Below are 16,559 nucleotides of genomic sequence, written 5' to 3'. Positions count from 1 at the left end.
ACTAATTGTTATTTAATTCGACACCTCCAACAGCCCATATTTCAGTTTCGTCTTCGTACTGATCACTAAACATGGTCTCTTTGTCTCCCCCGGCTTCTATTCTTTCTCTTTCCACATTTGCCAATCTGACAGCCACTCTTTTGGTGTAGTCATTGATGGACCGAGGTACAATCAGTTGACCCGTCACAGTGTCAAACGTAGCCTTATCGTCAAACCATTGGTTGAACAAGCTTAATGACGTTTCATCCTCAATCATGTTAAACAAGGCCAAATATGCCTTCTCTGCTGCCAACTTGATGGGGATGATGGCATCCCTTAAACAAGCAAACACATTAGGAACCAAAATGTCCAAGTACTTGGTGGTCAACTGATCACGTTTCACTCGGGAAATGGTTCGTATCACCACAAGTGAAAGACGTCTGGTATCAGGAGAGGAAGACGTTGGATCCACGGCATTCTTAGCCAATTGGTACATCAACTGTTTGGTCAACAGCTCATCTTCAATGGTGAAGGGAACAGTACCATCGACAGATTTCGATGTTGGAGAATGGGTTTCTCCTACAAGTAAAAGGAGTTTCCCTATAGCGAGGGTGGCGTTGTCACTAATGTAATCTTTGCTTGAGTTGGAACATTCAATGATGTATTTGACGATGATCTGTTCCTCCAATTGGGACTGGAAGATATGATAAGGTGCATACTTTAGGAATGAGTTAAGACACAAGATGCCAAACTTATCAACAGGTTTGTTCAAGATCTTCTGGAGTAAAAGATTGGATGCTTCTTCAGTGGAAAGTACTTGAGCCAATGACCCAATTAACCGGGCATACGGAACCACAAACTTATCCTCAACCACAGTGTTATTCAATTCTTCTTCCACAAGGGTCATGATACTTGTTTTACTGGCTTCGCTCATGTTGTGACCAGATTTACTCAAGACTTCCAACATTCCCTTTAACATGGCAGATTTGACTCCCTGATCAGTGGTGTTTTTAGCTCCGGTAGCCAATTCCAATACCAAGGAATCAACACGAGGTTGGAACTCAATTAAGGAACTCAAAGCTACCACGGCACGGTTTCTAAGTACACTGTTGGTGGGGTCCAGTAAACATCTAACAAATGTTCTTTGTAATTGGGGAATAAAAGGTCTTAAGAACTGAGGAATCTTCAACAACAAACTGTTCAATGCTACCAAGATACCTGCCTTGATGTCACTATTAACCTTCTCACCAATCACTCTGATCAAGGGACCAGTCATGGTGGTAGCAAATGGTTTCAAGTTCAGTGCTGGAGTCTTGGTGATAACATCAGCTATACCCAACGCAGACATCTCCTTAAGTTCAGCAGTTCCATACATAAGACCATGTAAGAAGATGGGCAAAACACAGTTGGGACCCTTTGGTAAACTGAACCCGGCCAAATCTTCACCAGAAACTCCAGTGATACTTAAAGCTTGACGAGCAGGTTTGATAAGTTTATCTAATGATTCTTTAGGTTGTTTCTTGATCAATGCATTCAAAACATTTAATGTTCCACTAACCACTTCAGGTGAAGGATCTCCCAATGATAAGATGAACTGTCCAACCATATCCTGCAAATAGACAGAATAATCTAAGTTGGTACTGGCAAAGAATGGTCCCAATCTTCCATAGATAACTGCTCTTCTTTCCTTGTCTTCGTGCTTAGCTAAAGAGAGCAATTGTTGCATTAATGGATGAACCCCTTCATCGCCATCAATAGAAGCCAAAATCTTATCGAATGATTGTTTAAGAACCTCAGAATCAGTATTACTGGCTTCCGAGTCTATGACTGCATCAACCAAAGTGTTGATAATTAAAGATAATCTCTTGAACAAGGCAGAACCTGCCACAGAAGCCAAAGATGAAAGTGCTTGAGCCTTAAATGAATCAATAGGAGATGTTAATAAGGTAGGAATCAAAATAGGGAAGATAACTTCGGATTTAGTGGCCATAATCTCTTCCAATGCTGATAAAGCATTAGAAGATTCACCACCTTCACCTTCAAGCATAACAAGTAAAGATGGAATGATCTCATCAATGACTACTTTACCCAATTCATCTTGCAAGGCTTCAAAAGCCCCAGCAGCTGCTTCTCTGACTCCACGAGCATGTTCTGTCAAGGCAACACGAATAATCTTGATGAAAACATCTTGGAACTCAACAATGGTATCAGTATTTGAGGATTTAATTAACTCCGTCAACGCAATACAAATACCTTGTTTAGTGGCATCATCATTAGAATTAACAATGGAATGTTCCAAAGTTGGTAACAACTGGGTAAGGGCGTTTCCACCGACTCTCTTAACCATTTCACCCAAGGTTTGGGCAGCAATAGTTCTTTGAGATTCATCTTCCAGGGCCAATTTACGGACAATAATTGTCGTTAATGTGGGCAAAATTTCCTTTACTGTCTTTGGAGTGTTGGCAACCAAAGCCTTCCAAATATCAACAGAAGCATTCCGAACAATAGATGTAACATCAGAACGACATACAAACAATAATGCCAAAACCCGATCTCTTCTGTCTTGACCCAAGACTTCAACAAGAGTCTTGTTAACTTCACCAGAAAATTCATATTGTTCTTCCAAAAGTTCATTCTTCCCGGAGATACCCGTGATTTGAAACAATAAGTCCCCGGTAAGCTCAACAGATGATAATCTAATTCTATAATTGGAATCAGCCAAACCCTTCTCCAATTCAGGTAATAACAAGTCCACGGCTTTCTTAGCATAATTCTTGACAATTAATCTACCCGCGCGTAAAGCCACGTCTCTGATTTCTTCATCGGTATCAGCCAAACCTGCTAAGATAGGAGGAATGATTTTAGATAAATAAGGAGCAAATTGTGGTCCAAAACAAACAGGCAAAAACAACAATAACGGCATGAATCCGGCACGAATATAGTTTCTACCACTGGAAGCAGATTGTAAGATAATTGGCATTAATTCTTCCAATTTGTTGATACCCAACCCACAAATTACTTCAGATAAGGCTTGAGCTGAACCTAACCGATCACCGGCTTTTTCTGGGTCTTGTAATGTTGCTAACAATCTTGGGATTAAATCTGGGAATTGTTCTTCACCCAACTTTTCAACCAAAGATCCTAATGCTCTGGCAGCTGTAGCTCTGGTAGCAGGTACTGGATCAACCATTGCACCTTCAAGTTCATTCACTAAAACTGTCAAATAAGGTTTCAAATCTTTACCATCAACTAAGAAGGCCATATTACCCACAATTTGACACGATTTCTTCTTGGTGGCAGCTGAACGATCTTTCATTCCTCTGTGAATAACATGGATAATCAATGCCAAAGAAGGTCCATCAATATAATGAACAAATTTAGTGGTTATCAATTTATCCAATGCCAAATCAGTGTATTTTGTGGGATCACCAATAGCTTGGATTAAATCAGGAACTATTTCTTGGATTTCAGGGTTTCTGATAACTTCACCAAATCTCTTCAAAGATTGGTCTGCAGCCTTTCTAACTTCCTTATGAGTGTCATTTAAAACACCAACTATCTCCGGCACAATAGTGGATAAAGAAGCTGATAATTGAGCTGGATCCAAATAAGCCATGGACCCAAGTAATTCGACAGACCCCTTCTTGGATCTCCAAGCAATTTCATCCAAGTTGGAAATGGCAACTGGAATTAACTTCTTAACTCCAAATGATGTGGTGGACTTCATGATTTGCTTGGCAGCTAAATCTGTTGCTTCACGAACTTCAGCAGTTGAATCACCCAATGATTTCAAAATGTTAGGCAAGATTTCTATCACATAAGGTTCAAAATATTTCCCTAAACATAAAGATAATGCTTCAACAGTAAATGAAACACCTTCTCTTTTGATAGGACTCTTCTTATCATCTGCAGCATCTGTTAAGGTTCTGATAATGTCATATTGTGTCAATGCTTTAATACCTGATCCTTTAACTAACCCAGCAATCCCATAGGCTGCACCTCGTCTTCTAGGCATCTTGGGGGAAGTAAATAAGGTTTCAAATAATTGGTCAAAGTATCCTTGCAATTTATATTCAAATGAAGGTACCAATGGTGCTAAACATTCGGCAATGGCATATTGAACATCTTCAGAGGGAGTATCCAAAGTTTTGATTAATCTTTCCACAATGGAAATAAGTCTTTGATCATCATCAGAACTTAAATGACGGGCCAAAGCTCCATACAAAATAATGACTGATTCTCTGATTCTATCTTGAGTCTTTGAACCGTCATCTTTGGCAGATAAACAATCCTCAAAAATAGGAATTAATGTTTCCATATATTTGGAGCCATGTTCCTTAATGATTTCCACACCGGCTTCTTGCAATTCTTGATGGACCAAATCTTCCTTATCACTCAAGGCCTTTTCATCAACAAGAAAGTTGAAGATCTTGGAGATAGTCTGTTGGTCGGAAATTAATGGTGATAATAACTTGAATGCCAACGCAATCGTGGATCTTTCTTCCCAGGTATCTTTGTTGTCTGAAGGAGATCTGATAACCAAACCAAATCTGTCCAATTTTGGAGGTGGAGGGTTTTTCTTTATGTGGTAAAGATCTATCATTGAATCAAACGTCTTGGTAAGAATACCTTCATCTGTTAAAGTATTAACAGCAGAATAAATGGCTTTAGCAATTGAAAGTCTTAATCCCGAATCCTTAACGTGAGCATATTGCAACAATTGCATAGGAGCGTCTTCCACAACCATCAAGTTGTTATCTTCCCAGATTGTTATAGCCAATGCCCGAGTAGCTGCATCATTATCTTGAACTGCAATCCATAGTTCGTTAGAGTACGTCAATCCTCCTTCAATGTCTGTTAAATCAAACTCCAGATCAATGGCTTCAAGAATGGTGTTTCGAACAAACACTTCCGGTATAACTATGTTATTCAAAAGGATCCTCAAGTCACTGGCATTCAAAGAGACAGCAATATGTTGGCACATGGCTAAGAAACAGTCTTTAGACAACTTGGCCTTGGTGGGTAACTTCATTAAGGAAATAAGAACCTCCAAGATCTGAGACCGGGGAATGGAATCATCTTCAAATAATTCAGCATGTAATGAAATAATTTCCACAGCCAATAATAGCTGTTCTTCCTCTGGATCTTCATCAACAAATTCTGAAGTAGTGGCCTTTTTGGTCGTAGAGTTCTTGATAGCAACGGCCTTCCCCTTCTCCAAAACTTGAGATAAAAGTGGCAAGAGATACAGCAATGATAAGGAGGGTAATGGAGATTGATCCGATAAGATCTTGACTCGATAAAGAATTCTTGAAAGCAAATCTAACAATTGTTCTTGTAAATAATTGTCAGATAATTGTGTGCCTAGCATTCTTAGGGTTGCAACCCCAATGAATGGCTTTAGAGGACCAACTCTATCACTGAGTAATTTCGACAATTCAATGTATGACTTCCAAGGCAAATCTGCAAGTAATAAGGTGGAGTTTTGATATTTGCACAATTCCAATAACTTGTTAATGGCAACTGGGAACCACGTAATGGCCCCGTTATCCACCTGAGTGGCATCCTGAGCTAATTTGTTGATGATATCAATGCTTCTAATGAACTTTCTGATTTCAGACTTAACACTTGTTCTTAATTCAGTTTCCTTCTTCAATTGTTGAGTAATTAATGCTTGTTCTTCCTTTGTATACTTTTTATTGTTAGCATTAGCCTTCCCTTTCTTTGCTAGTTCTTTGGCCAAATCAGCTTCCCATTTCTTTGTTTCGTAGTCCTTAGAGTTCTTATCTATTTGAGATGCTTTCTTACTATTGTTGGTGGTGGGATCCACTACAAGAACATCATCTTCACCTTGATAAATTCTGAGAGAATCTTCATTACCTTCACCATCCAAAAGGCCATGTACTGTGCTTAAATCCAAGTCACAGTTCAAAAGCTTGACCACATGTGGGATAACAATCTCAGTCCTAATAAATGCAATCACCGCATAGGAATCAACAACAGCACGGTGTATTAATTCGTTATTGCTGTCGGAATACTTCTGCAAGTCCGTCAAAATGGTTTGAATGTTATCTCCGACTACTCTGCCCACGTCGATTTCATCTTGTTGACGACGTTGTGCAAGCCCAACCCATTTATTTTTAATTGGAATGGAAGGGTGGTTTGTAGCCAATAAAAGAGCTGCCAAGTTCTGCTCCGCTTCATGGTGAGCTGGAACTTGGACAAGCGTGGAGAAAAGTGATGACATATTCTTGTAGATCCAATCAGTAGGCGTACTACTGCTTTTCTCTTCCATAAGCAAGTTGTAAATACCAGAAATGATATTAGGAACGTATTGGCTATCGGAATTAACCAAATCAGTGAACTTGGTCAATGCTTCTCTTTGAAAGTTGAAGGGGACAGTAGGAGATAATTGAAGGAAGAGCACACTTGAAGAGAACTCATTATTACCTCGTAAATCACTGGCAAACAGACCAGTGTTGGCCAAACTGAATAATGCCTTTATGTACCACTCAAATTCATAATCTGTTGATAATTTAGTATAGACTTTGGGGTTCAAGATGAACTCAATGACTTCATTTAAGCTTTCAAATTGAGCTTGTTCTTCCGTTGCTTCGTTGACCATATAGACGTAAACAAAAGCCAGCGCAATACCTTTATTGGTAAGTGTTGGCACAGGGGACTTGACGGCTTCTAACCAAGTTTGTTTCATAGTTGGCAAAAGGTACTCTTTGATCAATTGAAAGTGTTGCTGCTTGTTGTATTGGCTGTCTCCTAAGGAAGTGAACCACGCTCTTCTAAGACTAAGTTTCTTATCTTTAAGACCGTTGTTGACAGTTGTAGATAATTGCTTTATTATGGTGGGCTCATCAGAAGCCCATAAATGGGTAATGAAGGAGTCTGCCAATGGAGAAAGTGCACTATCATGAACCTCTTTAGTAACCAAAGGTTGCGTTAAATTGACAAGCTTTGGCAGGGACACTTCATGGATAGGAAATTGGTTTAATAAGGAAACAAACCCTAATTTGAAATCCAAATTGGAAGTCAATTTAATTTGCTTTGTAATTTCTTCAATAAAGAAACTTGCGTCTCCAGCCATATTCTTAGTAATAATAGCCAGTAAAATCCTTTGAGATCCTATTCTAACAGATTCCTTTGTGGACTTGATACCTGTAAGACACGAGCCAAAGAACTTTTTCCCAATCGTGGTGGTGCTTAGGCTTTGAGTGAGATCTAAGGTTTCTAACTTCGAATCAACAAAGAAGGGAGGAATGATTAACCCCAACAACAATTCAGAAGATCTTAAGATGGCCTTGTCAAAGTTTGGCAAAATGAGGTTGGCAATATCGTCTTCAGTGACATAAGAGGTAGTAACAAACTTACTACTGAAGAATGATAAGCATGCTAAGCAAGGTGGAGGTAATGTGTGCTTCCTTAGAACAACCTCATCGACATATGCAGACAAATATTGCTTAGGGTATTCTCCAGATACAAATGCAGATTGGATATGAGGCTTGTTGATTGATACTTGATCGCTTTGGAGGACTGCCAGCACCAAACCCAACTGAACAAGTAAAACATTGACCTTCTCTTTTACCACAGGAGAAACAACAAATAATGCCTGTTGAGTATTCTCGTTAATCGTGTTTGCCCAAGCAGTGACTGTTTGTAACACAGCAGTTTCAATTAATCTTGCGTGTCTACGACTTGAAGACGACAGACTTCCTGACAGGCTTTCTGACAAACTCTCCAACAACAAAGATAAAATGTAAACCTGATTGACCAATGTGTTGGCCAAGCATTCAGTGGAGTCCTTCAAAATAGACAAAGAACTGTTGGACCACGATAAAAGTGTCAACAAGTCTGAATAGGCAATTATAACTTGGTTCTTCACCTGATGGAAGGTATACTTTGCCAATAAGGGAGCCAATTGCTTATGTGAGGCCATCAAAACAATCACTGTGTTCTCTAAGTGCTTTCTAGTCGAAGGATCTTGGTAATGATCGAATGTTCTTAACAAACACCCAAACACTTTAGGAAGTTCATCTTCTGGAATCACACTGTTAATGTCTCTAATGGTTTCTAGTAATGGCAAAACGGTCGTCAAATGAGGGTCAAACAAATCCCGTTGATACAGTGAGGAGATTTGATCCCAGGTCTGAGTTAAAGATGTCATTGAGGAATTCCTCTCGATTCTTCCTTTGCTTCTGCTATGTAACGATGGTGTATTAGGTAGTTTTGCAGTAGTAAAATTTGATCCCAGTTTATTATTGGCAGGAAAAATTTTCAAGTTACCCGGACAGATCGTAAGGACTATAAAAGGTTCGCGGATCCCACAAAAAACATTACAGGTTATATTTTAGTTCCTTATCAACTATACCAGTCTATGAGGATGGCTATATCAAGCGTACCGCTTCAGCAATGCAGGGACGGAGTAAAGGCTGGCACTTTCCAGTGTTAAGTGGTGCTCTTACTTGCGACTCGTATTTCTTACGGGCACTGTGGACAACACCATGGCCGCATCACCACATATTCAATGGTGTTTATTATTATCTGAGACTGGTATATTTGACCAATTAGATAGTCTTGCTGTAATGGTTACTGGTTGTAAAGGTTTCTTGGGTTGTAGTATATAATGGAGGGATAAGGGATTAGCTTAAGTCCCACCTGACAGTGCTTACCAGTGCATATACTGTACTACATTGTTTGTACGTAACTCCGGGCTAATTCTGCTTTCAACATGATAATTGAATTGTGACGACGGTGTTTTAAATCAACGGAGATGTGTATAGCTCATTGAGATTAAGCACATATGATCTGTCAACAAAGTCGTCTGTGTTTCTTCTGCTGTAGGAACGATCCTCCAGCAAAATGAGTTAGACACTTCCTTTCTGGAAAGACTCTTATCTAAGTGGCTCCTCCTCTTCCGTACGTGCGGGGAGTGCACATCCTTTTGTGTCTGGACGACCCCTCCTTCTGCCCCGCTTCACGCGTATAATGGATAATGTTAGGTTCACCTTTGGTACGGATAAAGTTGATTAGTAAATGTAGTAGCACATGGAGGTACATATGTTGTAAACCATGCGGATAAAATGCCACATCCCGTACCATAAAACAAAGATCTGTTGCTATAATATCGACAAACTTAAGCGATAGCAAGATTATCACCTACAGTAAGGAACAAGGACTATAATTTGTGTTACAAAGATAACAATTGTCTTACAGGTAGGTCTGGCTGGCAAAATAGAAGCCACGAGATAGGTGTGACACAAAAAGTCGCATTGTGCCAACACCGAGGCAGGAGATAGCTGTACGGATTAGGGTATTTCATTTCTGCTTCAATTTGAGTAGTGGCAACGAAGTTGGATCTCCGCTTGCCAACGCTAAATGGGGTACAGGGAAATGTAGCAACCTACCGAGGACCTAACTTTATTCAGTTCTTAGTGTATTCACGATAGCTCTAGCACCGTCTCTTTGGCGCAGTAAAAAGTGTTTGGCGTGAAACACAGTGGGCGCCATGTTTGTTTTTCGGTAACAGACAATTTTGGTCCGAGTTTTTCCATGCGAGTTCGGTGTTTAGAAACAAATTTTTGCGCCTTACGCCACATGGGTGCGATGAATGAACCAAATAAATATTAAATAATATATACGACTATACAAGAGTAAACCTAACTATAAATGAATAAATAAATACACTTCAACATAATAATAATAATAATAATAATCTAGGAAGAAACTTTCCACATCCTCAAATATCATAACAAGAATAAATAATAATAAATATAAGCAAGAAGCAACGGGATTCTAAAAGGAGATGGACATGACTGAAAAACTTACTACTTCAATTAAAAATTATTGTAACCATCTCTGTTTTTTTGATCAAAAGATTTTACGAGATCTTCTGTTTTGTAGTTAATCATGGTGTTTGAAACAGCATCTGTTCCCATAACGACATGTGCCAAACTTGGCCCAGTTGGCACAGGCCTTGGATCTCCACTTGGGAGGTCTATCAACTCTCTTCAACTCATTCTCTCCATGTGCAAACTGGCACTTGTTCCCATAAGGACACACACCCATCTTGACAAATGAAGCACACAACTCGGTCTTGTACAATTGGGTATTGATGTTCTTATGCTTGTGATTGAAGATATTCTGTTGTTGCTGTTGTTGTTGTTGTTGCAAAGGTTGTCCTGCTTGAGGAATAAAAAACAAACCATCCTCCAAAGACTCCTCAGAAGCTGGGTACTTTTGATTAAGCAACATGGCACCATTATTCTTTGCTTGTTGAGGCGAAGAAACCATGTGCTGGGTCTGAGAAGAAACTTGTGTGGCGCTAAGACATAACGAAGAGGAGCTGTTGTTGTACAACAAGTTCTCCTCTGTCAAGGGGAAGATATCCGAGTTTGTAGAAACGTAGAATGGCATCTTAGGTGAATTCGAGTTGGACCAAACACTGTTAGAATGTATTGGAACAGGAACTTGACGTTGCTGTGGTTGCTGTTGGGATTGTAAGGGAACAGGGGTCATTTGGACAAATGAGGTATTGTGAGATACGTTGGTTGAAGTAGAGTTGGAGGAACCGGCAGATTCAGTCATCCACAAATCAGGCAACAAATCCTTGTCGGAGAATTCATTCAAAGATGAAGAGCTTGAATAGGACGTGGTCAACTGTTGTTGAGGCTGTTGTTGGCCAAGGCCAGTCATAGAAAGACTTGGATTAAGAATGGCATTTTGATGATATGATTGCATCTGTTCTGGAACCAAGGCCGCATTCTTTACATCTTCAGGATCAATAGGTAACAATTGCAAAGGCAATGTATGTTGCAACTGTTGTTGCTGTCTAATGGAATAAGACATTTTATTGTACAACTATTATTAAGAAGCAATCTTGATGGAGCTTCACAAATGAACCTAGAAGTTACTCAAACTAGTTGAATAGTAAAGTGACAAAAATCTTCTTTTATAACTATCAGAACGGAAAAAGAAAGTGAATGATAAAAAGCCAAATCTACGAGCATACATTGAAATTCCCAGTTCTCTCACTAATATATATAATTCTGGTATCGGAGCACAAAGGGAGCGCTAAATGTACAAAATTTTTGTCTTTGGAACCGATAAAAAAATGTCGGCAAACTAGAAATTTCTTTTCTTAATCCGAGAACGCCATTCAAATTTGAGAGGACAGAATCCTTTACAAATCAACACAGTACTTTACGACACTTAGTTAATCCGTTCACAAACATTAATTACTGATATTAGTTGGGAATTTTACAGAGTGATCTTTTGATTAGATGTGACTTGATTCGTTATTACAGAATCATTTTGCCAAACTTTCGCTACACCGTTTATTTTATGGGTACTGTTTTCTGATATGGAAACCCGACAACTTTGTTGTAAAGTTCTCCTCACTCCTCCTCATCCTTCGAAAGATGTACTTTGCTCCCCTCTTGATCTTTTCAGGACTGAGAGTTGAAAAAATGCATGTGAGTGCGCACGACCTCCGTGGCCCTTCTCTATTATGATGACGACAAAATTGGAGAAGTAGAAGAGGGGATTCCATGTCCCGATTTAAATTTCGGACAATTATGCATTTTTTACAAGGACATTTTTTGACATTCTGGGCGCAAAAAGTCCCCTCATCTTGAGTCGAGTTCTCCTCTTTGCCTATGTTTATGTTAAAAGTTCTTTTATGTCTGGAAATCCTATTGTTGCCTTTCTGTCCATTGATGTTCTTTTCTGCTTGATTCTGTCTGTACTCCCCACTTTAGACATTACATTTGAACTACGTCTTTATTCTACTAAATGATTGTGTCTGTTCACCTGACACATTTTTTCTTCTCCACCCTCGTATCATCGTTTTACCCATATTCTAAGTCTTCCTCCTAAATTTCTCCTCCTGTACTATTTTGTAACCATGTAAAAAAGGGTTTCTATGATTCCATCCCAAAAATCTCCTCATCTGGTCGGACCTGTATACGGTGGAATATTTGTTCCGCTATTGTAAGGCAGTGCAAACCTGAAATCTTAGTGACTTTGGATGTCCCCCCCAAAACATATAGCATAAATTTTACTAATGGTAAACTACAACAAACGTCAGCAATCACAGTGCCCTGAGTCTTAGCAGCGTGGCGCAATAACCCGACTCTCGTTGTCATTTAGACAAGTAGATGGCAGTGTTTCTCAAGTCGTACAATACACTTTCCCCTCATCGGAAAAACTGATTGTGTCAAGTCTGCTTAGCTCATACCTGACAATAAGCCCACTTTTTATTTTACTGTCTTCTATTATCGTGGAACGATTTCCAAATTTGCGAACGATACCGTTTTCACTGCTGGAATGGGGAGATCACAGCGAGACTTGAGTTCAACACAACTGCCATCCAAATCACCCCACTCGATTTGTCCACCAAAGTGGAACAGAATATCACCATGACATTTACAAGTCATTTAGTTTGTTTGTTGGGATGGCTTAAACCCTCAAATAAATAGTCAGGTGGAAATAAGACAGCGTATAACTTTATTTCACTACTTCTGGACCTCGTAAGATTTTGTTTGCTGGTGCATCAAACCCTAAATCGGGACATTCTATTTTAGTAGAGTGTGAACTGAACTAGACACCAGTGCTTGTCTCTTGTGCTCTCTCACGTGACTTCTTCTTTCCTATTCCATACCAGGATTTAATCCGTATGTCGTTCTGTTTTCTTTGTAGTGTCAGTGTTCAAAAGATAAATTGTCTGGGATAAGAGCGAGTCGTATACCCCTCCAGTTCAACCCCTCTCTCACATATAGAACCCCCCAATCTCATGTGAATATATTTTGAAATGCAAATACATTGATGTACACCCACGAAAAAGGTAACCAACACCACCTAAGTCATTGTTGGTAGCCGCACGGCAACACAATTGTCGTATTTTGCAAAAGGTCATCGCCCTTTTATCCTTTGACTATAGTGCTTGTTTTATGTTAGAGAGTCAACCTCTTTTGTGTGTGATGACTTAGCTGACAATATCTGAGGGATACAAACACTCTTGCCAGGTGTTAGATTCACTTAAAGGCATTGCAATCCTCAGAAGTGATGCTAGTGGAGCTGGGTTACTTTTGATGGACCTCTGAAGGGGACGTGACTGCAAAAGAAGCAAGTTTGTATCCAAGCCAAGACAAACCACGATTACTGGTTTGAGTATTTGGGGTCCATAAAAAAAGTCAGCCTCTCCTCTTTACTCCTTATCTCATCGCATCAAATCTCCACCTCGATGACTTCATAGCTTACTACTGAATCCCCTCCACTTACCTTCCAAATGTTCATAAACGTTTCTAAAAAGAGGTCAATCTACTTTTTGCATGTGCCACTGAAGATTCCCCTCATTACGTACTACTTTTGAAGTCGTAGAATACCTTTATTTTCGTTTACAATTCTCCTACTTAAAGCATCTAGCGCAAGTTGCTCATACGTTATTTTTATAATAGCAACATTCTTATATGACTACTTGTTTCATAGCTCAGCTGACAGTTGACTTCGTTCGCTATCAAAAATCTGCATTATAACCCCTCAACGTCGAAAAACACCCATATCTCATACAATTGCTCTTATAGTACATCAAAGCAAAATCCCCTAGATTTCTCCTCATATTTCCCCTCGTACCCTCTTGTCCGCATTGATGTCATGATTTCCTCCCACCAGATTAGATCAATTGTAATTTGCCAAAACTTCTTCTCTTACCTTGAGTAGTTATGAACACCAATCGGATGCCCTTTGGTGAACCATTCTCTCCCCCACATATGTATATCTGATTTATGCTAACTTAAGCATCTGTTCCTCAAGTAACTTCACCTGAAAAATTCCAGTTTATCCTACAGAAGACATTTAGGCTAGATACGCCCTATTTGGGTAGTCTCCCGTGAACCCACAAAGAATTTACCTTCATCAACTATATCACGTGACTTAGAGCGTGATGTACCCATGAATATTTCTTTAACGCGTTTTGTTTACTACCATGATTTGCCTACCATGTTGCCATATTCCTTTCCCTGAACACCATATTTTAGACATGATATGACAGGTATTCAGGTACACTTAACTTGGCTACGGAAGGAGCCGTATCCTACAATCCCCCTGCCGTCGCTATTAACAACATTAACTGCACCAGTTCCCGGAGGATTGATACCTGTTAGCATCCAAGATGGCGTAGATCAAGCCTCTTCCTCAATAAGGAATAATACCAACACTTCAAAGATGAATCTGATAGTGGAATCTCTTTTTATCAGTAATGACTCGGATGATTCGGACTCAGAAATTGTACAAGAGCATAGACAACCAGAGCAAGTGACTTCCAATCCAGACCCTCAAACTTTCACTAATAAGAGATCGTCTGATGTCATTGATCTTACTGACGATCCACCAATAGAAAAGCGAAGAAAACCGACTTCCAAGCTACCGTCTAGTGGCTCCATTGAGCCAAATCCAAAACGCATATTGGCTACGACCCAATCGACTATCTCAGATAATCTGATCGGCAAATCACAAGATAAAGTCATACCTTCCCTAGCTAGCAGTGGTGGTGCCGCGTCTTACATAAGCCTAACTAATAAGTCAAATACTTCTATTAACTACAAAAGTCAATATGAAACCCAAAAGAAATTGATTGCAGCATTGACAGAAAAGATCACTCTCTTGCAACCTGAACCATCACTGAAGTTTTCAGCTATTGACGAGAAAATTAGGCTATTAAGACTACAGTTAGATTCCCATACTTACAGTGTAATGGATGATATAGATAGAATGAATGATCCATTCTCAGACTCAGAAGATGGAGCTCCTGGTTCCGAAGCTCCTGCGGAAAAGTTGCAGCCATTACCATCCCATTCAGTAAATGTTAGGGTCACCTCTCCAAAACAATCTACAAGCAATATTCCAGTCCCTTCTCGAGATGTGCCACCATCGGAAGTCATTGAAGTTGTTTTAAGTGATGTCCTGCTGCCTGAGCAAGTGATAAACCGACCCCTGACTCTAATACCAATAAGAAACGTACCACGGAGATCAACAAATGCATACCAAGGTAACTTTGATGATGATTCTCTAGACGATGATGAAAGTGGTTTGCTAACACCCACACAAGAACGTGACGATGGAAGTGATTTGGGAAGTTTTATAGAATATGATAACGATAATACTGGTTTTGAGAGGCACCAATATAGAGAAAATGGCTTGTTACTGAAATCAGCAGCACAACTATCAGGTGACTTTCAAAATGACCTGGATCTTGATCAAAGTTATCAGGAATCAGACGACAACGATGATGAGGGTCAAGAAACAGACTTCTCTGGATCCCAACTGAGTATCGCCAACACTCCTAACGAGAACACAAAAAATGAGTTGAATAATCTACGATTATCACCGGATGTGGCTGATAAGTTTGGTATTACCTATGGCCAATTTGCTTCATCCCCAACAACTAAAAATAAAAATAAGAATCATACATTGTTACCAGAAACTATTGAGCTTCCAAATGATAATTATGATGATGATGATGATCCTAACAAAGTATATGACAGTGAGATAGAAGAAATAGAGGACTTCACGACCCAGTTGAACCAAGAACGAGAGCTAGATGTAATTGATTTGTTATCTCAAGATGATGACATTGATGAAGATGAAATTTCTGTGGAGAAACCTGGACTACAAAAGTATGAAGATGAGGAACCGTCACTTGAATGTACACCTCAAGTGCCCAATTCCATTATTAAATCCAATCCGAACACTCAAACCAAGTCACAACCCCCTCTGTTTGGTCAAGTGCTTTTTGTTGAGAGTGATGAAGAGGAAGATGACGAATTCAATAATGATATTGCATTGAACAACCTTCTACAATATGGACAGCCTAATTCTCCGCCTAAAGCAAAATCGATGAGACCTCCAGCACCACCCGGATCTGAATACTTCATTGAGGAAGTATACCAGGTATTGCAGAACACGTTTCATCTTCAAGGATTCCGGTCAAACCAATTGGAAGCCGTCTGTTCCACACTTCAAGGTAATGATACTTTTGTCCTCATGCCTACGGGTGGCGGTAAATCGCTTTGCTACCAACTTCCTGCATTAGTTCAGAAGGGTAAGACTTCTGGAACTACGATAGTGATCTCACCATTAATATCGCTAATGCAAGATCAAGTCAGCCATTTAACTAAACTAGGAGTAAACGCAGGGATGATTAGTTCAAAAGCTACGGCAGAGGAGAACAGACAAATAACAAAGCTATTCCGGAATGGCGACATGGATATTGTCTACCTTTCTCCTGAAAAGGTAAATAACTCCAAATTGATCCAAAGCTCCATTACTAAGTTATATGAGGATCAAAAGCTTGCCAGAGTGGTCATTGATGAAGCACATTGTCTTCTGAGTTGGGGTCATGATTTCCGGCCAGATTATAAGGGTATGTCACTTTTTAAGTTGAAGTATCCCACAGTTCCCATAATGGCTTTGACTGCAACTGCAAATGATATGGTTCAAATGGATATTATTCATCATTTGCACATGTCAAACCCCAAGTTTTTAAAGCAATCTTTCAACAGAACAAATTTAAC

The 16,559-nt window shown here is 39.6% G+C and overlaps 2 protein-coding genes across 2 annotated transcripts; both read right to left on the bottom strand.

The window, feature by feature from the left end:
• Position 1: 1 nt before the first annotated feature.
• GCN1 (Gcn1p) lies at positions 2–8,325 on the bottom strand (the record flags this gene model as incomplete). The annotated part of the gene is made up of 2 exons (XM_043195782.1): positions 2–8,137; positions 8,317–8,325. The coding sequence occupies 2 exons, from the start codon at positions 8,323–8,325 to the stop codon at positions 2–4; spliced, it is 8,145 nt and encodes a 2,714-aa protein (XP_043049487.1).
• Positions 8,326–9,891: 1,566 nt separating this feature from the next.
• Positions 9,892–10,836, bottom strand: ZSF1 (Zsf1p; the record flags this gene model as incomplete). Its single annotated transcript, XM_043195781.1, has 1 exon — positions 9,892–10,836. One exon carries the CDS (start codon positions 10,834–10,836, stop codon positions 9,892–9,894), a length of 945 nt encoding a protein of 314 aa, XP_043049486.1.
• Positions 10,837–16,559: the final 5,723 nt, after the last annotated feature.

This window comes from Scheffersomyces spartinae, assembly GCF_019049425.1.
Source record: "Scheffersomyces spartinae strain ARV_011 chromosome Unknown scaffold_9, whole genome shotgun sequence".
Lineage (NCBI taxonomy): Eukaryota > Fungi > Ascomycota > Pichiomycetes > Serinales > Debaryomycetaceae > Lizanozyma > Lizanozyma spartinae.
Note: the sequence above shows the minus strand (reverse complement) of the source record. Positions and strands in the feature narration are given on the sequence as shown.